Below are 26,543 nucleotides of genomic sequence, written 5' to 3'. Positions count from 1 at the left end.
TTTTTCTCAACTTCTCATCTCTTATGTCAGACCCCATCATCCTGTGGCTTCCGCGACTCTGGCGCGTTGGGTGCGTTCGGCCATGGACATGGCGGGCATAGATGTCTCCCTGTTCGGAGCTCATTCTTCCAGGGGTGCTATGGCTACTAAAATAGTCACAACAGGGGGCTCCCTTTCTGACTTGCTCATGGCTGCTGATTGGTCTTCAGAGACCACCTTTCGCCGGTTCTACTTCAGGCCGGAGGCCCATGTTTCCATGTCAGTTTTATAATGCTATGTCTGGTTTGTCGTCTTTTGTCGCTATTTGTTAGCTTTGAACTTGCATAAGATATGAGCCTCCTGTCTGATATATAAATCGAGATTTTCCTAGCTTGTGACGGAAAATATTAGTTATATGAAGACAGGAGGCGAGTATCTTCCCTCCCTACCCACCCTATTACGATTTTTGTTATCTTTTTCAGGATACTGAATGCATTGGCTGTTTCCCCGACTATGGATAACCTGTTGGTTACGCATTGCTTGAGTTCTTTACGGTCCCCGTTGGGACGAAGTTAGGCCGTCGTTTGGCCTTGTTTCCTGAGTTCCGGGCCGGCTGGCCGAAGATGCAAGGAGCTGTGGGGACGTCTGGCTGGAGTTCGGTTTCCTGTGCGGCTCTGATTCGCGTGAAGAAAGAGGAGGATCTATATGTGGGCAGTCCTTATATAGGGGCTACAGTCTAGGAGTGGCTGCTGTGGTCCTGGGGCTGCTGGGAGTTGTAGTTTTTTCTCTACACTGATTGTTACTGAATTTTGTTTCTGCTATGGGCATTATTAAAGAAAGAATAATGCATAAGATACTCGCCTCCTGTCTTCATATAACTAATATTTTCCGTCACAAGCTAGGAAAATCTCGATTTATGTGGTAGGATGTACCATCAGTATCTGATCGGTGGGCATCCATCACTGCAACCATTGCCGATCACAAGGACAAAGGGGCCACTAGGAAAGCTTTGCACCCATTGCAGCTATTTATGGAGATCATTGGCTATAATAGTCCAACCAGCCTCAAGTAAAAAGCCAATAATGGATGCTGTCACTTCATTCTAGGGATCGCCGGAGGTCAGAGCTGTCGGCTAACCACCGATTGGACGTTAATAGCCTATCTGAGCAATATGCCATCAATGCCTATACTGAGACAACCACTGCTGACTATAGCGTGTCCTCTTTTTGCTATTATCCAGCTTCCTCCCTCAGATATGTAGATTTTCAGACTACATCTTCACCGTCAGTGCCGGGATATCAGGATACCTGTATGTTCATGGGTATAATTATTCACGTACCATTCCCCGGGAGACCCTGATAAAATCCATCGCAGCGCGCTGTCGCTGAATTAATCGTGTGTTCTGAAATAACGCGCTCGCTCAGGAAATACGCCTCTGTGCAGATATCCATAGACAGCGGCGACACCGAGATCACAAATTATCATAGACCTTCACAATTGACACAGACAGAGAACAAGACGCCTCAAAGGGGCAACTACTTTTACCTTGGAATTTATTTTTCTTCTTGCTCTCAGGTCACAGCCATAGTAGGAGATCGCATCGTGTTGGGCTGTCAGTGAAATCGGCATTTGACATCATTATGAGGAGGTCACATGACACCATTATGCGAATATACTGCCCAACATTCCGATTTTTTTCTGCCTACAAAAGGGATGTGGATAATGCAAATTCTGCTCAGAAGTGGGCATTATTTGGGGACATTTAGTGGGTGTTTCCAGGTCACGGAGGGGCTTTTGGTTTTTCCAATTTGGTAAGAATGCATGAGGTGGGCACTGAGAGGGGGCATCGGGACTAAGGCGTTATCGTCTCTATTGATGCCAATGACCTTGCCTAATCCCCATTTCTGCCATTCCAGAGTTTTTTTTTATTTTTTATTACGAGGCACGTCACCAAATGTGCAAGAAAAAGTGCAAAAGTGTCAAAGGATGCGGCCCATCACACAGCCCTTTTCCAACAGGAGAGGGGCCTCTCTCCTGTTGGAAAAGGGCTTTGCAATAGGCTGCATCCTGTGTGCACATTTATTTTTTGGTGTGACACGTTTGCACTTTTTCTTGCACTTTTGGTGACGTGCCTCCAGTCCTAGCCAGAAGGCCAGGAATCAAGAGGTGAGTGCCAAAAGTGTAGAGGTTGGTGCCAGTGCAGAGGTTGGTGCCTATCCTCCCACCACTCCCCGAAGCACAAAAGTACCTCGGCTCTAGATACTCCCAGCCTCATGGCGAGACCCAGAGGGTACAGGTCTTATCGGGGCAACCGTTGAGCTGATTCCTCAGAACCAGCCCCGGAACGCCCTGGTACACCTTACCCTTCATGCAGCACCCATCCCCACCAGTCCCACACCAGCGTTTCCAATCCACTGATAAGAACAGAAACTACACTTGATCTTAGCCAAAAGGCCAAGAAGCGATAACTGTTAAATGCTCGGCTGGCATTGTATCCAGTCTAGACAATGCTCTGTGAGCTACACAGCCTGGACTCCAGACTGATACATTGTATATAGCTAGTCCTGCTGTCAACTGAGAAGTGATACAATTGTTCACAGTCTAGACAAGTGTTTTCCAGTGTACCTCCAGCTGTTGCAAAACTACAATTCCCAGCATTTTGGAACAGCCTTTGGCTGTCTGGGCATGCTGGGAGTTGTAGTTTTGCAACAGCTTGAGGCACCCGGTTTGCAAAACACTGGTTTACACAATGCTCTGTGAGCTAAACAGCCTGGACTCTAGACTCCTACATAATACATAGTTAGTCCTGCTCTCATCTGAGACATAGATACAACTGTATCCAGAATGCTCTGTGAGCTGTTTAGCTCACAGAGCATTGTCTAGACTGGATACAATTGTATCACTTCATGGAGGAGAGCAGAACTAACTATGAACAATGTATCAGTCTGGAGTCCAGACTGTTTAGCTCACAGAGCATTGTCTAGACTAGATACCACTGTATCCGCTTCTCAGCTGAGAACAGGACTATTACTGTGCAGTTCGCTGCTTCTAGTGATGTCACTTGACGCTCCTACCGTGTGCCATTTATAATACTGGTATCTTCTCATGTGGCAGTGAAGTCTTTGGACATCCTTACTAGGGCCCAGGTACGACTGTTACGCCTGTACCACATTCAGCTATATCCCCGGCTGCCTCTGAATATAGTCAATAGCCATAACAACCAGCAGACACGTGTAACGCCTTTGGTTAATGGCGACCTGGAACGATCTCAATCTGTTCAGCAATTAAAAACAATACAAAAACAAACAACAAAAAAATGTATTTTTCAAGTGAACAATAACGTCTCTCATATCGCGGCTATTGTCATGTTGGATCCCTTCCTATAATTATGTTAAGTGCAGCCATGTTTTAGTTGTGTTTCCTTGGAAACCGGCTGCTCCACGGGCACTTTATACATGGGCTCCGCCGTGACGCGGTGACCCTTCACAGTGGTGACATGAGCCCGGGCTTCATGTAACCTGTCATTAGCTTTCTGCAGAACAAGAGACCCCAGTGCAACCTTCTCTGAAGTGTTCTCAATCTGGAGCACCAGCTGTCTGTAAATAGAACAAAAAACAGGATTGAAGTTATAAAAGCTTCGTCACTACGTTCATTGACTATAATTGAATTATATATATACACCCTGTACTTGTAGCACTTGGACTACTCCAGGCCTCATTATATATTATTTTACAATCATTATGTATTACATTTTCTGTTCATTTTGCTGTTTTGAGCCCTTTTATCATACAAAGCATATTATAGACAATGTATTTGGAAAAGCCTTCAGACCCTTTCATTTATGTTATGTTGCTTCCTGTGTCCCCCATCATTCTGCCCTCAATACCCCCATAATGACAGAAGTGATATAGAATGTTATACATTTTGCCTGGTTTCCTCCAGACATGATGCTGCCCCCACCATGATCACTGTAGGGATGGTATTGGGCAGGTGATGGGCAGTACCTGGTTTCCCCCATACATGATGCTGCCCCCACCATGATCACTGTAGGGATGGTATTGGGCAGGTGATGGGCAGTACCTGGTTTCCCCCATACATGATGCTGCCCCCACCATGATCACTGTAGGGATGGTATTGGGCAGGAGATGGGCAGTGCCTGGTTTCCTCCAGACATGATGCTGCCCCCACCATGATCACTGTAGGGATGGTATTGGGCAGGTGATGGGCAGTACCTGGTTTCCTCCAGACATGATGCTGCCCCCACCATGATCACTGTAGAGATGGTATTGGGCAGGTGATGGGCAGTACCTGGTTTCCTCCAGACATGATGCTGCCCCCACCATGATCACTATAGGGATAGTATTGGGCAGGTAATGGGCAGTGCCTGGTTTCCTCCAGACATGATGCTGCCCCCACCATGATCACTGTAGGGATGGTATTGGGCAGGTGATGGGCAATACCTGGTTTCCCCCAGACATAATGCTGCCCCCACCATGATCACTGTAGGGATGGTATTGGGCAGGTGATGGGCAGTGCCTGGTTTCCCCCAGACATGATGCTGCCCCCACCATGATCACTGTAGGGATGGTATTGGGCAGGTGATGGGCAGTACCTGGTTTCCTCCAGACATGATGCTGCCCCCACCATGATCACTGTAGGGATGGTATTGGGCAGGTGATGGGCAGTGCCTGGTTTCCTCCAGACATGATGCTGCCGCCTCCATAATCACTGTAGGGATGGCATTGGGCAGGTGATGGGCAGTGCCTTGTTTCCTTCCAAAAATGTTTCATGACAATAAAAATTGGATTTGATCACATTGCTATATATCCGAGATTGTGTTTGCCAGTTTTGTCCTTGGAGAACAAAATACACTCGAATAAAGAAGTGAGCGCTGATGGAGACAAAACAATGGCATTGAGTTCAAAATGATACATGTTCCCATTATTACTAGGACAACAGAGAGTACAAGATGTCCAACTGCTTAAAGAGAAATCAATAGAACAAAACAGGAATATAATTGTCTTGTCAATGTTACTAACCAGACCAATACATGTGGTCACATCCCAGGATCTAATGCTGGAGACACTATGGCTTTAGCAAGAGAACAATCACTGCAGTTTGGTAGGTGGTTGAAGTTTCTGAAGCCTCTAACAGATACGGACGGTTGTACCAAAGAGCAAGTTGGGTCTATGTGGAAAATTAAGAACTTAAAAAGGTACTCCGCCCCTGGACATCTTATCCCCTATCCAAAGGATAGGAGATAAGATGTCTGATCGTGGGGGTCCCGCTGCTGAGGACTCCCACGATGTCCCTGTTGAACCCTGCGTTTGTTTAGAGTGTCTACTGCAGAGCTGGAGGCTCATTACGTCACGTCCACGCCCCCTCAATGCAATTCTATGGGAGGGGGTGTGATGGATGCCATGCCACGCCCCCTCCTGTAGACTTGCATTGAGGGGGCGTGGCCCATGAAATCACAAGCGGGGTTGGCCGTGACGTCACGAGCCTCCGCCCCGCATTGGCAGTCATCTAGCGGATGTCTAGGGTGGCGCAGCCCAGATCGCGGGGGTCCCCAGCGGCGGGACCCTCGTGATCAGACATCTTATCCCCTATCCTTTGGATAGAGGATAAGATGTCTAGAGGAAGAGTACCCCTTTAAGACTCCAATGCAAAGTCTGTAAGCTGTCCCTTCCACCACTACCAAGTCCATACATAGTACTGTTGGGACCTTTAGGCAACCTCAACCTGATTCAACTCCCACTTCTTCATCCCCAAAAGTTGCATAACGTATTTAGTTTGCAATGATCCAGTTCTTTCCACTGAGTTACAGCACAGTCCAAACTGGGTCTAGTGTGACCAAGCAATATCCATGGTTGCACTGATCCCATAACTTGGACCCTGGACCTTTGGTCAGGTATGGAATATTGACCAGATTGTTACCTGTGGTTCTGGAGACATTTAGTAAATTCCTTCTGCCTTTCATGGTCTTCTTTCAGAGTCTGCACATGTCTCATCTTCTCCTGCATCTTCTCCTGGCTTTGGATCATACGATCGTGTCTGAACAAGGTTTTCGCAACAGACAACTGGTGGATATTAAACTCTTTGGCGAGTAGATATTCTGACCGCTTCACCTCCTTTTGCTCACGGAACAGTCTGTGCCTATGTTTGACTTTGTCGATAAAGTTGGAGTTGTCCAAGAAGTTGCTTTGTGCTTGAAGTTGTAGAGTCTCCAAGTCCTTAGCACCTTGATCTGCGGCCTCTTTAATCTTGCCTCCCAGGAACTCCCCGATGTTATACTTTGCTTGTTTTCTGTCAGCTTGTATCTTCATCACCAGGTTCCTTTTCTTCATTCGACTGTCATATTTTTCACGATTTTCATAAGCTTTGTCTACAGCGCACAAGGGTAACAGCTTAATTAAATGTCTGCTGTCTGGTGTACGTCTCAGAAGAGTCCGATCTTTTATGAGATTTGCCGCTTCTCTCCTTGCCTGCATAGCTGAGTGGATTTGTCGAATGGAGCAGCGGATGTCCTCTACTGACTTTTCCTGGGACATCATGGCATCTTTTGATGGGTCTGATTCGTAGACGATGGATTTTGTTCCATAAAGACCAAGTTTGGTGTCATTTTTTAGGTTCGGCTCTGGGAGGTGTAAAGGGATTAGAAAATTTTAAAGGTGTTAATTTATTTGTGAGTATCTATTAAAGAACAATTCTACTCTCTATTCTTTATTCTTTATGTTTTACTAAAGATTTCAAACCAAGAATCGAGGCAGCAGAAAACTAATTTAAAGAGTACCTGTCACAAAACTAGACTTTTAATATATTGTTCCTTATGTAATTATAAGACACTTTGCTATTTACTTGCTGTTAAAATTCTCAACCTTTAAATGTTTTTAATGTGATGGAAAAAACAGCCACTAGGTGGCTCTTTTTTGTTCCCGAACAGTTAATTTGGTCTCCACCCGGACTTGCAGAAGGCCAAACTCAGGAAGTGTGTGCCGGGCATGGCGATTCACAGCTCTCGCAGGCTTCAGTGACGTTGCGCCTGCTGGGGAACGCCCACTTTCTCCTGTCGGGAGCTCACACGATGTGAGAAAGGGGAAAGGTATGATACAGAGCTTTTTAAAGCTCTGAATTTTTTGTTTTAGGGCAGGAGGGGTGTTAGGAGTAGTTAGGGAATATAATCTGAGTTCGTTTAGAAAATATGTGTAACGCCCCAATGGGTGTGGACCCGCTGTGCCACTTTGGGCCAAACTCGCGAGCGTAATCTAAGTATCTCCCTGGTCTTCACCCTTTATCCTGCTCCAGATGCGGAAGCTGCAGGGAGATACAAGGTCGCTACACAAGAGTGGTCCTGGTGAAGAGGCAGCTGGCCAAAGCAGGCCAGAGAATGCTTAAAGGAATGGATCTGTGTTTGCAGGCGGGTGGGGCTGGCTGAGGCTGGGTGGAGTAGCACAGCAGCAGTAGAAGCTGACCAGACAGATGGTATAGCAGAGCTGGAGCAGGGAATAGCAGAGCTGAGTAGCACAGGTGCTGGTGGTGTTTTTAGCTATAAAAAAAAAAAATCCACCGGAGTACCCCTTTAAATAGGTACTGCTGAACAGGGATTGGAGAGGGAGTGGACTCAGAGGCGGGCACGAATCCTTAAAGAGACAGGCTTCGTGCGGCCCCTACTAGGTGCACTAGAGACAGATGCTGAATGAGTCCGTGCGGGAGCCACATTCCAAAGTCCGCAACGAGGAGGGAGAGCTGTGTGAGTTGTTCGGCCAAGGTAAGCTGAAGTAGATGGTACAGGATGGGGGTCGCCAACCGCCGTCGTTACAATATGGTTTGATGGCAGGTACTCTTTAAGGGGTTTTCCTATCATTTATGGGACAGGATAGGGGATAAGTGTCTAATCGCACGATCTACAGACCGGGGCCCCGGCACTTCCGTACAAGAGGTGTGTCACCTGACACACCCCCTCCATGAAACTCTATGGGAGGGGCGGAGATGCAGCATTCATGCATCCCCGCCTCTCCCATAGAGTTGTTTGGAGGGGGGTGTCGACCTCAGTGAGAGTTGCAGCAATGCCGGGTCCCTGTGCCAACAGGCACTGTCTTACACTGCAGTACTCTCTTAAAGGGGTACTCCGCCCCTAGACATCTTATCCCCTATACAAAGGATAGGGGATAAGATGTCAGATCGCGGGGGCCCGCTGCTGGGGACCCCCGGTATCTCCGCTGCAGCACCCCGCTATCATTACTGCGCAGAGCGAGATCGCTCTGCACGTAATGACGGGCAATACAGGGGCCGGAGAATCGTTACGTCACGGCTCCGCCCCTCGGGACGTCACGGCCCGTCCCCGTCAATACAAGTCTATGGGAGGGGGCGTGGCGGTCGTCACGCCCCCTGCCATAGACTTGCATTAAGGGGACGGGCCGTGATGTCATGAGGGGCGGAGCCATGACGTCACGCTGCTCCGGCCCCAGTATCGCCCGTCATTACGCACAGAGCGAACTCGCTCTGTGCAGTAATGATGGCGGGGTGCCGCAGCGGCAATCCCCGGGGTCCCCAGCAGCGGGACCGCGGCGATCTGACATCTTATCCCCTATCCTTTGGTTAGGGGATAAGATGCCAGGGGCGGAGTACCCCTTTAAAGATATAAGAAACCACCGTAGGAATCAGGCAGCACCTTACCCTGTGATCCCCCACCCTGTTTCCTTTTAGAACAAATGAACACTCAGTTGAATGTTTCTGGGTATGGTCGGATTAAGAGGACATCAATATCACATATGGCACAAGGTAGATGGACTTTGTTGCAAATATGCATATTATTTCTACATTACTTTATTACCGTATGTACAAATCCTGTTGTAAAATAGTTAAAAAAAAACCATATAAATACAATTAAGAACATGGAAACGATCCCGTCTACTGGCCATTGATAGAATTTGAATTTTAATCGCGAATATCGCATGTTCGCAAATATAGCAATATATATTCGCAATTACGAATATTCGTGTTTTTTTTTCTTTGTTCACAGTACACTACACTAATGGGCTAGTGCAGTGGTCTCCAACCTGCGGACCTCCAGATGTTGCAAAACTACAACTCCCAGCATGCCCGGACAGCCAACGGCTGTCCGGGCATGCTGGGAGTTGTAGTTTTGCAACATCTGGAGGTCCGCAGGTTTAAGACCACTGCACTAGCCCATTAGTTCCCTATACCATTAAAGGGGTACTACCGTGCTGCCAACTTATCCCCTATCTAAAGGATAGGGGATAAGTTGCCTGATCGCGCGGCATGCAGCACCCTGCTCTCATCAGGCCCCAGAGCGAAAATCCGCTACGGGTCTGATGACGGGGCTGGTGATCGTGATGTCACAGCTCCGCCCCCTAAATGCAAGTCTATGGCAGGGGCGAGACAGCTGTCTCGCCTCCTGCCATAGACTTACATTGAGGGGGCGGAGCGTGGCGTCACATGGGGGCGGAGCCGTGACATCATGATACTCCGGCCCCGTGATCGGCAGTCATCAGACCCGGAGCGATGTTCGCTCTGGGGCCTGAAGAGAGCGGGGTGCTGCGTGCGAGATCGCGGGGGTCCCCAGCGGCGGGACCCCACGCGATCAGACAACTTATCCCCTATACTTTAGATAAGGGATAAGTTGTCAGCACGGTAGTACCCCTTTAAAGAAGGGAGGGCTCAATATTCGCGAATATGCACATATATTTTCGCATATGCGCATATATTTTCGCATATGCGCAAAAAAAGAATATGCTAATTTCGTGAATGTATGACGAATATTCGTCCATATATTCGCGAAATATCGCGAATTTGAATATGGCCTATGCCGCTCATCGATCTTCGTTTAGAGCCGTGCCAGATGAGCGGAAGCTCATGACGTCACGGCCCCACCCCCTCAATGCAAGTCTATGTCCCATAGACTTGCATTGAGGGGCGTGGTCACGAAATCACGAGCGGGGTGTGACCATGATGTCACGAGCCTCCGCCCCGCATCGCTAGTCTCCGTGCATCAGATGCCTGGGGTGCTACAGCCGAGATCAGACATTAGATGTCTAAGGGCAGAGTACCCCTTTAAGTTCCAAACAGCATATAGTGACCTTATAAAAGCAGCTAAGCGGTCAGTGAGATAGCAGCGGAGAAGCACTCACCTTGTTCTCTGTGTTTGGAAGCTGTTAACTTGATGGCTTTTTTGTCTCCACGTAAACCCTCTGCCATAGGAGGAGGTGGCAATGGCTGATTTTGGTTCCCCAGATCATATATCATTTCTGCTTCGGGCAAAGCCTGCTCATAAAAGCGACAATCGGTTTCAATTGTGAAAACATCATGTTAAACACTTGTATCTGATACAATGCATGTTCGGCTTTGTTAATGTCATAATGCTTTAAACCTATTATGAATTACAGTGTATGTGGTTACAAGGACATGAGTCCAATGCCCAGAGCTAAATTAATGCCGCTCAGCTAGCCACTGGCATTAACATCGGCATAAAGGAAAATATTGATGAGCCAAAAAATACACATTATAATTCATCTCACTGCACTTGGAAAAAAAAATGAGCAATATATTTATCTCCGCTCGTGTCATATTACAGGTCACATAGCATTGACCTACAGAAACTGTTACATCACTCTGTATGAATGTGGCATTGCTAATCCTCTACTTATCCTGAGTTATATCCTGTATTATACTCCAGAGCTGTACTCACTATTCTGCTGGTGAGGTCACTGTGTACATACATTACATTACTTATCCTGTACTGATCCTGAGTTATATCCTATATTATACTCCAGAGCTGTACTCACTATTCTGCTGGTGAGGTCACTGTGTACATACATTACATTACTTATCCTGTACTGATCCTGAGTTATATCCTGTATTATACTCCAGAGCTGTACTCACTATTCTGCTGGTGAGGTCACTGTGTACATACATTACATTACTTATCCTGTACTGATCCTGAGTTATATCCTGTATTATACTCCAGAGCTATACTCACTATTCTGCTGGTGAGGTCACTGTGTACATACATTACATTACTTATCCTGTACTGATCCTGAGTTATATCCTGTATTATACTTCAGAGCTGGACTCACTATTCTGCTGGTGAGGTCACTGTGTACATACATTACATTACTTATCCTGTACTGATCCTGAGTTATATCCTATATTATACTCCAGAGCTGTACTCACTATTCTGCTGGTGAGGTCACTGTGTACATACATTACATTACTTATCCTGTACTGATCCTGAGTTATATCCTGTATTATACTCCAGAGCTGTACTCACTATTCTGCTGGTGAGGTCACTGTGTACATACATTACATTACTTATCCTGTACTGATCCTGAGTTATATCCTGTATTATACTCCAGAGCTATACTCACTATTCTGCTGGTGAGGTCACTGTGTACATACATTACATTACTTATCCTGTACTGATCCTGAGTTATATCCTGTATTATACTTCAGAGCTGGACTCACTATTCTGCTGGTGAGGTCACTGTGTACATACATTACATTACTTATCCTGTACTGATCCTGAGTTATATCCTGTATTATACTCCAGAGCTGTACTCACTATTCTGCTGGTGAGGTCACTGTGTACATACACTACATTACTTATCCTGTACTGATCCTGAGTTATATCCTGTATTATACTTCAGAGCTGGACTCACTATTCTGCTGGTGAGGTCACTGTGTACATACATTACATTACTTATCCTGTACTGATCCTGAGTTATATCCTGTATTATATTCCAGAGCTGCACTCACTATTCTGCTGGTGAGGTCACTGTGTACATACATTACATTACTTATCCTGTACTGATCCTGAGTTATATCCTGTATTATATCCCCGAGCTGCACTCACTATTCTGCTGGTGAGGTCACTGTGCACATACATAGAATTACTTATCCTGTACTGATCCTGAGTTATATCCTGTATTATACTCCAGAGCTGTACTCACTATTCTGCTGGTGAGGTCACTGTGTACATTATATTACATTACTTATCCTGTACTGATCCTGAGTTATATCCTGTATTATACTCCAGAGCTGTACTCACTATTCTGCTGGTGAGGTCAATGTGTACATACATTACATTACTAATCCTGTACTGATCCTGAGTTATATCCTGTATTATACTCCTGAGCTGTACTCACTATTCTGCTGGTGGGGTCCTGTGTACATACATTACATTACTTATCCTGTACTGATCCTGAGTTATATCCTGTATTATACTTCAGAGCTGTACTCACTATTCTGCTGGTGAGGTCACTGTGTACATACATTACATTACTTATCCTGTACTGATCCTGAGTTATATCCTGTATTATACTTCAGAGCTGTACTCACTATTCTACTGGTGGGGTCCTGTGTACATACATTACATTACTTATCCTGTACTTAAAAGGGTTTTCTGGGCAAAAACATTTTATCCCCTATCCAAAAGGAGGCAAGAGATGTCTACTACAACCCAAGCACAGAAATAAAAAATGATGACCAGGTAAGATTTATAACCTCTTACCATGTACAGGTACTGTCAAAAAATTGGAACATACTACTTGGCTGTTCCCACATTGAGTTTGTATCTCACAAAACAGCCTTCAATGACATTTAGGAGAAGTGCTAATCTGATAGTGGGGTTGCCATTCGTGTGGTAAATGCGTTGCTTGCCCAAACATATGTTCAGATTCTATTTTCGAATTACAATGGTACCCAGTCCTTTCAGATCAGATCTCATGCAATACCTCTGTGGTAATATATCATGCTACCTGCCCTTGTGGTTATGTTTACGTAGGCATGACCACCCGTGAACTTAAAGGGGTACTCGGCCATAAAACATCTTATCCCCTATACAAAGGATAGGGGATAAGATGTCTGACCGCGGGGGTCTCGCCGCCGGGGACCCCCGCGATCTTGCATTCAGCACCCACCTCTGTGCACTGCCAGCTCACAAACTGCAGGGTGCCGACCACGGGGCCGGAGTATCGTGACATCACGACTCCGCCCCCTTGTGACGTCGCGCCCTGCCCCCGCTATGCAAGTCTATGGGAGGGGGCGTGACGGCTGTCACGCCCCCTCCCATAGACTTGCATAGTGGGGGCGGGGCGGGACGTCACACGGGGACGGAGTCGTGACGTCACAATAATCCGGCCCCGGCAGTTTGTGAGCTGGCAGCGCAGCGTGCAGCTCAAAGAGGAGGGTGCCGAATGCAAGAATGCGGGGGTCCCCAGCGGCGGGACCCCTGCAATCAGGGAAGGCATCTTATCCCCTATCCTTTGGATAGGGGATAAGATGTCTTAGCGCCAAAGTACCCCTTTAAGAAGAGAACCACAGCAGTGAAACATGAAACGGATCTTAAGCACCTGACGAGGGTTCCTCAACATTTTCAAACATTCCATGACTGTGATCCGCGAGGCCTTCAGGTGAGGGGCATTGATCGCAGTAGGGGAGGCAATTGGAAAATAAAAACTTGCTCAATTGGAAACAAAATGGATTTACAAACTAAAAACACTACAACCCAGGGGTCTGAATGACCATGCTAGTTTTGTTCCATTTTTATAAGCGCACTGTTTACATTGTGGGACTTCAGATCTTGGTCTGTTGTTTATAATCCTCCTTTCGGTTATTATTGTTTTATTTTATTTTGTTGGTTTTAATTCTTACCCTCTCTTCTGTTCTTTTCTCTTGTTTTTAGGTTGACCAGCCATCCTTCTCCCGCGATATTATTCGTCTGTATATTCTTATTGTATTTTTTGCCATTCTGCCATTTTTTTTTAAATTAATTAACCTGTGGTACCGTATATACTCGAGTATAAGCCGAGTTTTTCAGCATGATTTTTCGTGCTGAAAACGCCCCCCCTCGGCTTATACTCGAGTGAACTCGCAGCCTGTCAATCCCTTCATCAGTGGTCTTCAACCTGCGGACCTCCAGATGTTGCAAAACTACAACTCCCAGCATGCCGGGTGTTGTAGTTTTGAAACCTCTGGAGGTCCGCAGGTTGAAGACCACTGCGGCCTTCGTCATCATCCAGCCCCCCCCCCCCTTTTGTTTTGTACTCCCTTCCCCCCCCCCCCTCGGCGGGAAGTTAGGGTGAGCTGGTCCGGGCCATCTATGCTGCGGGGACCATGCGGTGGGGAGGATTAGTCGTTGCGGGCTGTCCATTTTCACCGGGGGGGCCTCTTCTCCGCGCTTCGGGCCCGGCCCCGGAGTAGTGACATTGCCTTGACGACGACGCACAGGGACGTTCATGGGGGGGGGGGGGGGGTTGGAGGATGACGAAGGCCGCAGTGGTCTTCAACCTGCGGACCTCCAGAGGTTTCAAAACTACAACACCCAGCATGCCCCGACAGCCGATGGCTGTCCGGGCATGCTGGGAGTTATAGTTTTACAACATCTGGAGGTCCGCAGGTTGAAGACCACTGATGAAGGGATTGACAGGCGGTGATGATGAAGGGGGGGGATGATGACGGGGGTCTGGATGATGACATTGGGGGGGATGATGACATGGGGGGATGATGTATTTCCCACCCTAGGCTTATAGTCGAGTCAATAACTTTTCCTGGGTTTTTGGGGTAAAATTAGGGGCCTCGGCTTATATTCGGGTCGGCTTATACTCGAGTATATACAGTTTAATTTTAATTTTTGTCTCCCATATGCACCTATCACTTTACTGTATAACCTGCTGCCAATGCTAGCACATATGCACTTTTTTGACACATGTTTTTCAGGTTTTCACTGGCGTTTCATATTTTAGATATATTTTTATGGACAATAAAATGTTGACATTATATTTACACCTCCACATTTGCACTTTATTCGTATTTATTCTTTCACTGGTTTCAGTACGAGCTCTATTACTTCTTACTAAGGTTACCAATGTTCACATACACGCACCCTATGGTTTACCAAGGGGCCACCATATTATATTACAATCGCACTTTCATAGTTGTTTTGGATATTACGTCGGCATATCTGCACCTTTACACTAGTTTTGCATTCTATTGCATAATTTTTTGTCACTTTCCCCTATATAGTGGGGGTTATTAGATATATTTTTTCTTCATATTCCTTATTGTTTTATACCCCTCTTCTTTTCGGGGTAGTATGACTATCACATTCACTATCATTGTTACCCTACCATCTATGTCTCCCATACTTTACACACACATCTTTACAACAATGGCCCTCATTTACTAAAATCTGAGTGTTCTTTCTGGAGTGTTTCGATTTCACTCTTCTTTTTCTGGGAACTGATTTACTAATGTGTCGCACGTGTCGGTTCATTTTCTGTTGCATGGGGTTTTTATTGTGTAGCACAAGAAAAAGTGCTCTCTGCTGACACCTAATGCCCATATCAGGAACTGTCCAGAGCAGGGGAAAATCCTCATAGCAAACCTATGCTACTCTGCACAGTTCCTGACACGGACAGAGGTGTCAGCAGAGAGCACCGTGGACAAGACAAAAAAGAAGTTCAAAAAGAAAAGAATTTCCTCTGTAGCATACAGCTGCTAATAAGTACTGGAAGGATAAAGATTTTTTTTTACAGAAGTAATTTACAAATTTGTTTAACTTTCTGGCAACAGTTCATTAAAAAAAAAAAAAAGTTTTCCACCGGAGTACCCCTTTAACCCCTTTACGACAATGGACGTAAATGTACGTCATGGGGATGTCGTACTTAGCGCACCATGACATACATTTACGCTCTGGTGCTCGCGTCATGCCTGGCTGGTCCCGGCTGCTATCAGCAGCCAGGGACCCGCCGGTAATGGCGGACATCCGCAATCGCGCGGATGTCCGCCATTAACCCCTCAGATGCCATGATCAATACAGATCACTGCATCTGCAGCAGTGCGGTACTTTGAATGGATGATCTGCCGCGGAGATCCGATCATCTAGCATGGTTGCCGGAGGTCCCCTCACCTTTCTCTGCCTGTCTCCCGGGGTCTTCTGCTCTGGTCTGCGATCGAGCAGACCAGAGCAGAAGATCACTGATAATACTGAGCAGCGCTATGTCCTATACATAGCACTGAACAGTATTAGTAATCAACTGATTGCTATAGATAGTCCCCATGGGGACATAAAAAGTGTAAAAAAAAAACTTTTTTAAGAAAGTAAAAAAATGTAAAATAAAAAAGTTAAAAAAAATTGAAAAATCCCCTCCCCCAATAAAAAAGTTAAAAGTCAGTTTTTCCCATTTTACCCCCCAAAAAGCGTAAAAAAAATAATTAATACACATATTTGGTATCGCCACGTGTGTAAAAGTCTGAACTATTAAAATATATTGTTAACTTTGCCATACGGTGAACGGCATAAACGTAAAAAAAAAATTTTTTAAACTCCAAAATTGCTGCTTTTTTGTCACATTTTATTCAAAAAAATTTTTCGAAAAAATATATAAAAAGTTAAACCTAAACAAAAGTGGTACCGATAAAAACTACGGATCATGGCGCATGTACGGAAAAATGAGAAAGTTATAGGTTGCCAAAATAGGGCAATTTCAAACATACTAATTTTGTTAAAATGGTTAGAGATTTTTTTTAAGTGGTACAATTATAGAAAAGCATATAACATGGGTATCATTTTAATCGTATTGACCCACAGAATAAAGAAAACATGTCATTTTTACCGGAAAGTGTACAGCATGAAAACAAAACCTTCCGAAATTTGCTAAATTGCTGTTTTCTTTTCAATTTTCCCACATAAAAAATATTTGTTTGGTTGCGCCACATATTTTACAATAAAATAAGTGATGTCATTACAATGTACAATTGGTGACGCAAAAAAAAGCCCTCATATGGGTCTGTCTATGGAAATATGAGAGAGTTATGATTTTTAGAAGGCGAGGAGGAAAAAACAAAAATGCAAAAATAAAATGGGCCTGGTCCTTAAGGGGTTAAAGGGGTACTCCGGTGAAAAACTTTTTTTTTTTTTTTTTTTTTTTTAACAACTGGTGCCAGAAAGTTAAACAGATTTGTAAATTAAAAAGAAAAAAGGGGGTGTATGTGCAGCTCACAATCACAATACACACTGAGGTCAGACTAGGGCATGCAACTATACCCTAATTGCACAAAAAGACAAGCCAATAGAAAAAAGTTGCCCGGACCTTCTAAGTGAGTAAATGATGGTATGGATAATTAAATGAGAAATATAAATGAATGATTGTCTGGATCGTGCTTCAATGATAATAGTATAAACAGTTTAATAAGATAGGATAAATGGACTGTAGTTAGTTACTTCTCACAGGGCCCATGTGAGAAGAACATATACAATAAAAACAACCTTTAGGTAATAATGTACATGAAAAATATAAAATGACAATAATACCAAAAATTAAGATAATGTTATGGCATGATAATATCACTGGCATATAATGAGTGCAGCTGGTATTTAACCGCTAATATCTACGCACACGCTGCACAATGTATTCAACAATTTATGACAGTTTTCAAATGAATGTTACCGGTCCTTTAGGCAGCAGCCTGCGCAAAAAGCGCTGCTTTCACAGTGTGTAGATGGTGCCGGTACACTGCGCCCTCTGTGCAACGTCCCATATGGTGTTGGTAAAGTCCAGTGAGGTCCTGGTAAGAGCGGAGGCGATTGGCGCTGGCAGGCGCCGGTGATTGCAGATCGCCGGGAGGACGTTGGCGCTGGCAGGCGCTAGAGATGGAAAGTCCTCACCGCTGGTTAGATGTAATCAGGGCCATACACTGGATACGAGGAGCTCACCTCGTGTTGTCGGCGTGTGACGTCAGCTGCTGCTGGAGCCGAGTTCGTTGCAATGGAGGTAGTTGGCAATGGTGGACCGGACTGATGTCGGACTGGATGTCCTGATGGTCTTAGTGGTTTAAAAGCGATGAACCAGCCTTGGTGGATATGCACAATATATAAAATAGATATGCCAGTGATCATGCCCAAGTGGACTAGACGCGTTTCAGGGTTATTTAATGTAACCCTTTCCTCAGTAGTCATATGGTTGTCATAAACTATTTCCTTTTTTATAGGAGCACAAATCCCGCCCGTTGGCTCATTTATGGGTGTTAATAAAAACAGTAGATGGAGTCTACGGATAGGTTCCCTAGAGAGCAATACAATGTAAAAAGTGGATATAAGGAAGCTGTGTGAATACTGTTAGAGATATAATATTGCGTTTTTTATAAACAATGGTCTTGTAATAAATATGGAAACAAGAAATTAGTGTTCAATAAAAAATAAATATTTTTAACAAATTAATTTTGAACATAGGGGTAAAATAACACTTAAGAAAGAGATATAAATTAAAATTAGAAGACGAATATCAATGTGAATTCTGTAGAATGAGAAATGTAATAAAAATATAATAATATAATAAAATTGGGAGATAAAAATATAAGTAAGCAATGAGAAAAATAGATGAAAGAATGAATGAAAAAAGGAATTGAAAAATAAAGTAAAAATAAAATTAGGAATATAACTAATGGATAGATAGATAAAAATAAAAATTAAAATTAAAATTAAAATAGAAATTAAAGTAAAAATAGAAACAGAAATAAAAATAATGAAAAATAAAAATGATAATAAAAATATAAATTAAAAATACAAATAAAAATAAATATAAATAAAAATAAAAATAAAAATGAAAATAAATTAATTAATAAAAATACAAATGTAATTACAAGTAAAAATAGTAGTAAGTGAAGATAAAAATAAAAATTTATAAAAAAGAAAAATAATGAGAAGTGTTGCTTTTGTAGGAGATGGTGTCAAACCACGGGGCACCCCCCCCCCCTAGATTGAACAGGGGTGTCCACATGGGTCAAGTGCATCTCCTACAAAAATCCAAATAGTTCAAAGTTGGAGTTGAGCCCGCCTGGTTCTAATGTTGCAAATTCAAAGATTTTTTTGCTTTCAGCCTTGGACATTTTGAGTAAAAAACTTCCTCCTCGCCAGTCTTTTTTGACTAGCTGGAGACCAGTGAAGGAGAGAGAAGACAGATCACTATTGTGAACTGTAGCAAAATGGGCCGAGAGTGGATGTTTCAAATTTTTATTTTTGATGTTGTTTAGATGTTCTGCTATCCTCATTTTAAGGGCCCTCTTTGTTCGACCAATATATTGTTTTTTGCATCCACATTCTATGATGTATAAAACCCCCTTTGAATTACAAGTGATCAAATCTTGGATTTTCCATTTGAAAGAGTTGGTTTGAGAACAGACCTGTGTGGTTTTTTTAGGGCCTTTAGTTTTTATGCAGTTAGCACATATCCCACACCTAATGAATCCTTTTGTGCTTAGCCACGAATTAGTTTGTTTAGATACAGGCGGTTTGATTGATGGGGCTATGGTGAGACCTAAATTTGGAGCCCGAGTGTAGACTATTGGGGGGCGTGATGGCAATAATAGACCCACCTCTCTATCCTGCTGTAGCAAATGCCAATGTTTTTTTATAATACCTTCCACTTTTCTATATGATTTGTTGAAAGGAATCACCAACTTTCCTCCAAAATTTTCAGTGCTATTATCTCGCTCTTTTGGTGTAAAAAAAGTGGTCCTATCTAGTGACTTAATGTATTCCAGAGATTGTTCAAGTAGCTGATCAGGATAGTCCTTATCTTTAAAGTTAATCGGTACCGCGATGGGCAACAGGTTCGCGCCAAGCTACGCAAATCTATTTATGGCGGCATGGGAGGAGAATAACATCTTGCCGAGGCTTGGCGCGGGCCTGGTGCTCTGGAAGCGGTATATAGATGATATTATTTTAATTTGGGAAGGGGACACAGTTGATTTGGAGCACTTTATATTTGATTTAAACATCAATGATCACAATCTTCAATTCACATCTACTATCAGCAAAGTTAGTATCAATTTTCTCGATATTGTTGTTAGTGCTGATCAGGATAGTCTTATATGTAAGACATATTATAAACCAACAGCTAAGAATGGATTCATAGGCTACTCTAGCTGTCATTTACCCAGGTGGCTGACCAACGTCCCAAAGGGACAATATAGAAGGTTAAAAAGAAATTGCACTTTAGATGAACAATTTTTACAAGAAGCACAGTCACTCACTACTCAATTTAAAGATAAGGACTATCCTGATCAGCTACTTGAACAATCTCTGGAATACATTAAGTCACTAGATAGGACCACTTTTTTTACACCAAAAGAGCGAGATAATAGCACTGAAAATTTTGGAGGAAAGTTGGTGATTCCTTTCAACAAATCATATAGAAAAGTGGAAGGTATTATAAAAAAACATTGGCATTTGCTACAGCAGGATAGAGAGGTGGGTCTATTATTGCCATCACGCCCCCCAATAGTCTACACTCGGGCTCCAAATTTAGGTCTCACCATAGCCCCATCAATCAAACCGCCTGTATCTAAACAAACTAATTCGTGGCTAAGCACAAAAGGATTCATTAGGTGTGGGATATGTGCTAACTGCATAAAAACTAAAGGCCCTAAAAAAACCACACAGGTCTGTTCTCAAACCAACTCTTTCAAATGGAAAATCCAAGATTTGATCACTTGTAATTCAAAGGGGGTTTTATACATCATAGAATGTGGATGCAAAAAACAATATATTGGTCGAACAAAGAGGGCCCTTAAAATGAGGATAGCAGAACATCTAAACAACATCAAAAATAAAAATTTGAAACATCCACTCTCGGCCCATTTTGCTACAGTTCACAATAGTGATCTGTCTTCTCTCTCCTTCACTGGTCTCCAGCTAGTCAAAAAAGACTGGCGAGGAGGAAGTTTTTTACTCAAAATGTCCAAGGCTGAAAGCAAAAAAATCTTTGAATTTGCAACATTAGAACCAGGCGGGCTCAACTCCAACTTTGAACTCTTTGGATTTTTGTAGGAGATGCACTTGACCCATGTGGACACCCCTGTTCAATCTAGGGGGGGGGGGTGCCCCGTGGTTTGACACCATCTCCTACAAAAGCAACACTTCTCATTATTTTTCTTTTTTATAAACTTACTACAATTTTTACTTGTAATTACATTTGTATTTTTATTAATTAATTTATTTTCATTTTTATTTTTATTTATATTTATTTTTATTTGTATTTTTAATTTATATTTTTATTATCATTTTTATTTTTCATTATTTTTATTTCTGTTTCTATTTTTACTTTTATTTCTATTTTTATTTTTATTTTTATTTTTATTTTTATTTTTATTTTTATTGTTATCTATCTATCCATTAGTTATATTCCTAATTTTATTTTTACTTTATTTTTCAATTCCTTTTTTCATTCATTCTTTCATCTATTTTTCTCATTGCTTACTTATATTTTTATCTCCCAATTTTATTATATTATTATATTTTTATTACATTTCTCATTCTACAGAATTCACATTGATATTCGTCTTCTAATTTTAATTTATATCTCTTTCTTAAGTGTTATTTTACCCCTATGTTCAAAATTAATTTGTTAAAAATATTTATTTTTTATTGAACACTAATTTCTTGTTTCCACATTTATTACAAGACCATTGTTTATAAAAAAAAACGCAATATTATATCTCTAACAGTATTCACACAGCTTCCTTATATCCACTTTTTACATTGTATTGCTCTCTAGGGAACCTATCCGTAGACTCCATCTACTGTTTTTATTAACACCCATAAATGAGCCAACGGGCGGGATTTGTGCTCCTATAAAAAAGGAAATAGTTTATGACAACCATATGACTACTGAGGAAAGGGTTACATTAAATAACCCTGAAACGCGTCTAGTCCACTTGGGCATGATCACTGGCATATCTATTTTATATATTGTGCATATCCACCAAGGCTGGTTCATCGCTTTTAAACCACTAAGACCATCAGGACACCTAGTCCGACATCAGTCCGGTCCACCATTGTCAACTACCTCCAGTGCAACGAACTCGGCTCCAGCAGCAGCTGACGTCACACGCCGACAACACGAGGTGAGCTCCTCGTATCGAGTGTATGGCCCTGATTACATCTAACCAGCAGTGAGGACTTTCCATCTCTAGCGCCTGCCAGCGCCAACGTCCTCCCGGCGATCTGCAATCACCGGCGCCTGCCAGCGCCAATCGCCTCCGCTCTTACCAGGACCTCACTGGACTTTACCAACACCATCTGGGACGTTGCACAGAGGGCGCAGTGTACCGGCACCATCTACACACTGTGAAAGCAGCGCTTTTTGCACAGGCTGCTGCCTAAAGGACCGGTAACATTCATTTGAAAACTGTCATAAATTGTTGAACATATTGTGCAGTGGGTGCCTAGATATTAGCGGTTAAATACCAGCTGCACTCATTATATGCCAGTGATATTATCATGCCATAACATTATCTTAATTTTTGGTATTATTGTCATTTTATATTTTTCATGTACATTATTACCTAAAGGTTGTTTTTATTGTATATGTTCTTCTCACAGTGAGAAGTAACTAACTACAGTCTATTTATCCTATCTTATTAAACTGTTTATACTATTATCATTGAAGCACGATCCAGACAATCATTCATTTATATTTCTCATTTAATTATCCATACCATCATTTACTCACTTAGAAGGTCCGGGCAACTTTTTTCTATAGATTTGTAAATTACTTCTATTAAAAAAAATCTTAATCCTTCCTGTACTTATTAGCTGCTGAATACTACAGCGGAAATTCTTTTCTTTTTGAAACACAGAGCTCTCTGCTGACATCATGAGCACAGTGCTCTCTGCTGACATCTCTGTCCATTTTAGGAACTGTCCAGAACAGCATATGTTTGCTATGGGGATTTCCTTTTACCCCTAACAGTTCCTAAAATGGACAGAGATGTCAGCAGAGAGCAGAGATCATATGGCCACCCGTGTGTTTCAAACGGAAAAGAATTTCCACTGTAGTATTCCGCAGCTAATAAGTACAGGAAGGATTAAGATTTTTTAATAGAAGTAATTTACAAATCTGTTTAACTTTCTGGCACCAGTTCATATAAAACCCCTTTAATGAAGTGTTTCCCAACCAGTGCGCCCCCAGCTGTTGCAAAACTACAACTTACAGCATGCCCAGACAGCCGAAGGCTGTCTGGGCATGCTGGATGTTGTAGTTTTGCAACAGCTGGAGGCGTACCGGTTGGAAAACGCTGTCTTAATGTATAGAACATCCATCTCTTGCCATGTCAATATTTAGACAGATGGCGCGCGCCCAAGGATGGGGGGGGGGGGGAGCAGTTACGGGAGATCATTCCCAGATATGTAGAAGACGGCATTAGTTTTCTCATTTTTACTGTACAATGCAGAATTTATGATTCTTACTCTCATCATAATTTTATTGTTTATGGATTGAGAGCCGGTTCCGCTTCACCAAGCAGAATGAGTATTTAAACTTAAGCTGATAAATCCGCGAAGCTTAAATGGCTGTCTTAGAAGGAATTCTGTATGCTCTTAAGCCATTCATTGCCGTATAAATTGTCTACCGGCTGCAAGCGCAAAAAAAAAAAAAAAAAAAAAAAAACGCCGGCAAATATATTAGTAGTGAATCAGTATCTGGTAATGAAATACACACACAGAAATAATGTCGATTAATCCGCCGCGCGACAAGCGCTGACGCACGGAATCACGAAACCGGAACGAGAAAATGTGCTTTCTCAGGTAAATAAAGCTTAATCATCGTATTATGGAAAAGCTAAGCAACTTTCCTATAGACAATGGAGGGAGATTTATCCATAAAGTTGCCCTGTTGCCCATAGCAACCAATCAGATCGCTTCTTTCATTTTTAACAAGGCCTCAGAGAAAATGAAAGTAGTGATCTGATTGGTTGCTATGGGCAACCGGTCAGTTTTTCCCTCTACACAGGTTTTGATAAATCTCCTCTCTGTGTTTCCCATTCTGTACCATTTTAAAGATCTCTGCTTGCTGTCAGTGAGTGAGGATGAAAGACTCTGGTCTCGTCATAGGAAATCTCCCACTGCGAGTACGAAAGGTAGCGGGGTCTCCGTGCGCTGACCGCAGATTTTGGCCAGCAGAATCTTCGCTGCTGAAAATCCGCCGCAGACCCTATTGATTTCAATGGGGTTCTGCGGCGGATTTTCAGCAGCGGAGATTCCACTGGTGAAAATCTGCTTGGAGACCCCGCCCCTTTTCAAAGTCGCAGCAGGAGATCCACTGCGAGTTTTAAAGGGGTACTCCTGTGGAAAACTTTTTTTTTTTTTTTTTAATCAACTGGTGCCAGAAAGTTATACAGATTTGTAAATTACTTCTATTAAAAAAATCTTAATCCTTCCAGTACTTCTTAGGGGCTGTATACTACAGAGGAAAATGCTTTACTTTTTAGATTTCTCTGATGTCATGACCACAGTGCTCTCTGCTGACCTCTGCTGTCCATTTTAGGAACTGTCCAGAGCAGGAGAAAATCCCCATAGCAAACATATGCTGCTCTGGACCGTTCCTAAAATGGACAGCAGAGGTCAGCAGAGAGCACTGTGATCATGACGTTAGAGAAATCTAAAAAGTAAAGCATTTCCTCTGTAGTATACAGCCCCTAAAAAGTACTGGAAGGATTAAGATTTTTTAATTTAAGTAATTTACAAATCTGATTAACTTTCTGGCACCAGTTGATTTAAAAAAAAAAAAAAAAAAAAAAGTTTTCCACGGGAGTACCCCTTTAAAAGAAATCCGCTCGTGTGAAGGAGCCCTTAGGCCATGTTCACACGTGCATATTTTCTGCTGCAGATTTGCTTTAGCAGATTTTGCTGCCCATTGACCTCAATGGGTAGCATAATCTGCTACAGCAAATCTGCAGCAGAAAATACGCACGTGTGAACTGACCCTTCGGGTCAGTTCACACGTGCGTATTTTCTGCTGCAGATTTGCCGTAGTAGTGAGTATTTTTGGCGGTAGATTTGCTGTAGTAGATTCTGCTGCCCATTGAAGTCAATGGGCACAGCAAAATCTGCTGCAGTAAAATCTGCAGCAATAAAAAGGTAATGTGAACTGACCCTTAGGCTAAGTCCACATGGAAAAATTCCATGCGGACATTCCTCAGACAACGAAGCGCAGGGAGAACATGCCGGCCATAGGACCGCTCGGAAATGCGCCAATGCATTTCCTTGCCTAATCCATAGAAAGAACTGAGATGTCTATTCTGTCTGAAATTCCGCAGCAGAATCACTTGGCTCATTTATTCGCCAGTGTGAATATTGCAGCAGAATCCCACTGAAATCAGTGGAACTTTGCTGCAGCGGAATGTGCGAGCAGAATTCCGCACAGAAATTCCGCTATGTGAACCCGGCCTCATGGTACCTTCACTCCTGGCAGATTTGTTGCAGAAGTTTCTGCAACTCAAAAACGTTTCAATTCATCTCAATGGCATGACTGAATAGGACTAATCTGCATAATCTGCAACATGTGAATTTACCATTGGGGCTCATTCACACTTCGCAGGGCCGGCTCCACCTATAAGCAAAATAGGCAGCCGCCTAGAGCGTCCTCTTGACGGGGGCTTCATTCTGCCCTCCGCAAGAAAGTTATTACTCCAAGCACTGACAGCCACAAAACTGACACCCCAGTAGTAAGGAGATTACATGAAGAGGAGGTTTGTTACAGTGTGTCACCCCAGTAGTAAGGAGATTACATGAGGAGGAGGTTTGTTACAGTGTGTCACCCCAGTAGTAAGGAGATTACATGAGGAGGAGGTTTGTTACAGTGTGTCACCCCAGTAGTAAGGAGATTACATGAGGAGTAGGTTTGTTACAGTGTGTCACCCAGTAGTAAGGAGGTTACATGAGGAGGAGGTTTGTTACAGTGTGTCACCCTAGTAGTAAGGAGGTTACATGAGGAGGTTTGTTACAGTGTGTCACCCCTGTAGTAAGGAGATTATGTGAGGAGAAGGTTTGTTACATTGTGTCACCCCAGTAGTAAGGAGATTACATGAGGAGGAGGTTTGTTACAGTGTGTCATCCAGTAGTAAGGAGATTACATGAGGAGGAGGTTTGTTACAGTGTGTTACCCAGTAGTAAGGAGGTTACATGAGGAGGAGGCTTGTTACAGTGTGTCACCCCAGTAGTATAGTAATTACATGGGGAGGAGGGTTGTTACAGTGTTTTATCCTCAGTAGTAAGGAGATAACATGAGGAGGAGGTTTGTTACAGTGTGTCACCCCAGTAGTAAGGAGATTACATGAGGAGGAGGTTTGTTACAGTGTGTCACCCCAGTAGTATAGTAATTACATGGGGAGGAGGATTGTTACAGTGTGTCACCCCAGTAGTAAGGAGATTACATGAGGAGGAGGTTTGTTACAGTGTGTCACCCCAGTAGTAAGGTGATTACATGAGGAGGTTTGTTACAGTGTGTGACCCCAGTAGTAAGGAGATTACATGAAGAGGAGGTTTGTTACAGTGTGTCACCCCAGTAGTAAGGAGATTACATGAGGAGGAGGTTTGTTACAGTGTGTTACCCCAGTAGTAAGGTGATTACATGAGGAGTTTTGTTACAGTATGTCACCCCAGTAGTAAGGTGATTACATGAGGAGATTTGTTACAGTGTGTCACCCCAGTAGTAAGGAGATTACACAGAACATGGAGTCCAATGGCCAGAAGACTGGGAAATTAT

The 26,543-nt window shown here is 43.2% G+C and overlaps 1 protein-coding gene and 1 pseudogene across 4 annotated transcripts in view; both read right to left on the bottom strand.

Annotated features, from left to right (window-relative positions):
- Window positions 1-2,264: 2,264 nt before the first annotated feature.
- LOC130283586 (U2 spliceosomal RNA) lies at window positions 2,265-2,445 on the bottom strand (annotated as a pseudogene).
- Window positions 2,446-3,014: 569 nt separating this feature from the next.
- The window catches only part of LRRIQ3 (leucine rich repeats and IQ motif containing 3), a 75,380-nt gene continuing 51,851 nt past the window's right edge, over window positions 3,015-26,543 (bottom strand). For 3 of the 4 annotated variants that reach the window (XM_056532730.1, XM_056532729.1, XM_056532731.1), the window contains exons 7-9: window positions 10,131-10,263; window positions 5,917-6,616; window positions 3,015-3,575 (exon numbers count right to left, since the gene is read on the bottom strand). In XM_056532730.1, coding sequence (XP_056388705.1) covers window positions 3,371-3,575; window positions 5,917-6,616; window positions 10,131-10,263 — 1,038 coding nt within the window. In that variant the 3' untranslated portion in view covers window positions 3,015-3,370. The remainder of the gene's footprint in view (window positions 3,576-5,916; window positions 6,617-10,130; window positions 10,264-26,543) is intronic. The other variant, XM_056532727.1, reaches the window with a different exon arrangement.

The sequence above is a fragment of the Hyla sarda genome, chromosome 7 (genome assembly GCF_029499605.1).
Source record: "Hyla sarda isolate aHylSar1 chromosome 7, aHylSar1.hap1, whole genome shotgun sequence".
In the NCBI taxonomy this organism is placed as follows: domain Eukaryota; kingdom Metazoa; phylum Chordata; class Amphibia; order Anura; family Hylidae; genus Hyla; species Hyla sarda.
Note: the sequence above shows the minus strand (reverse complement) of the source record. Positions and strands in the feature narration are given on the sequence as shown.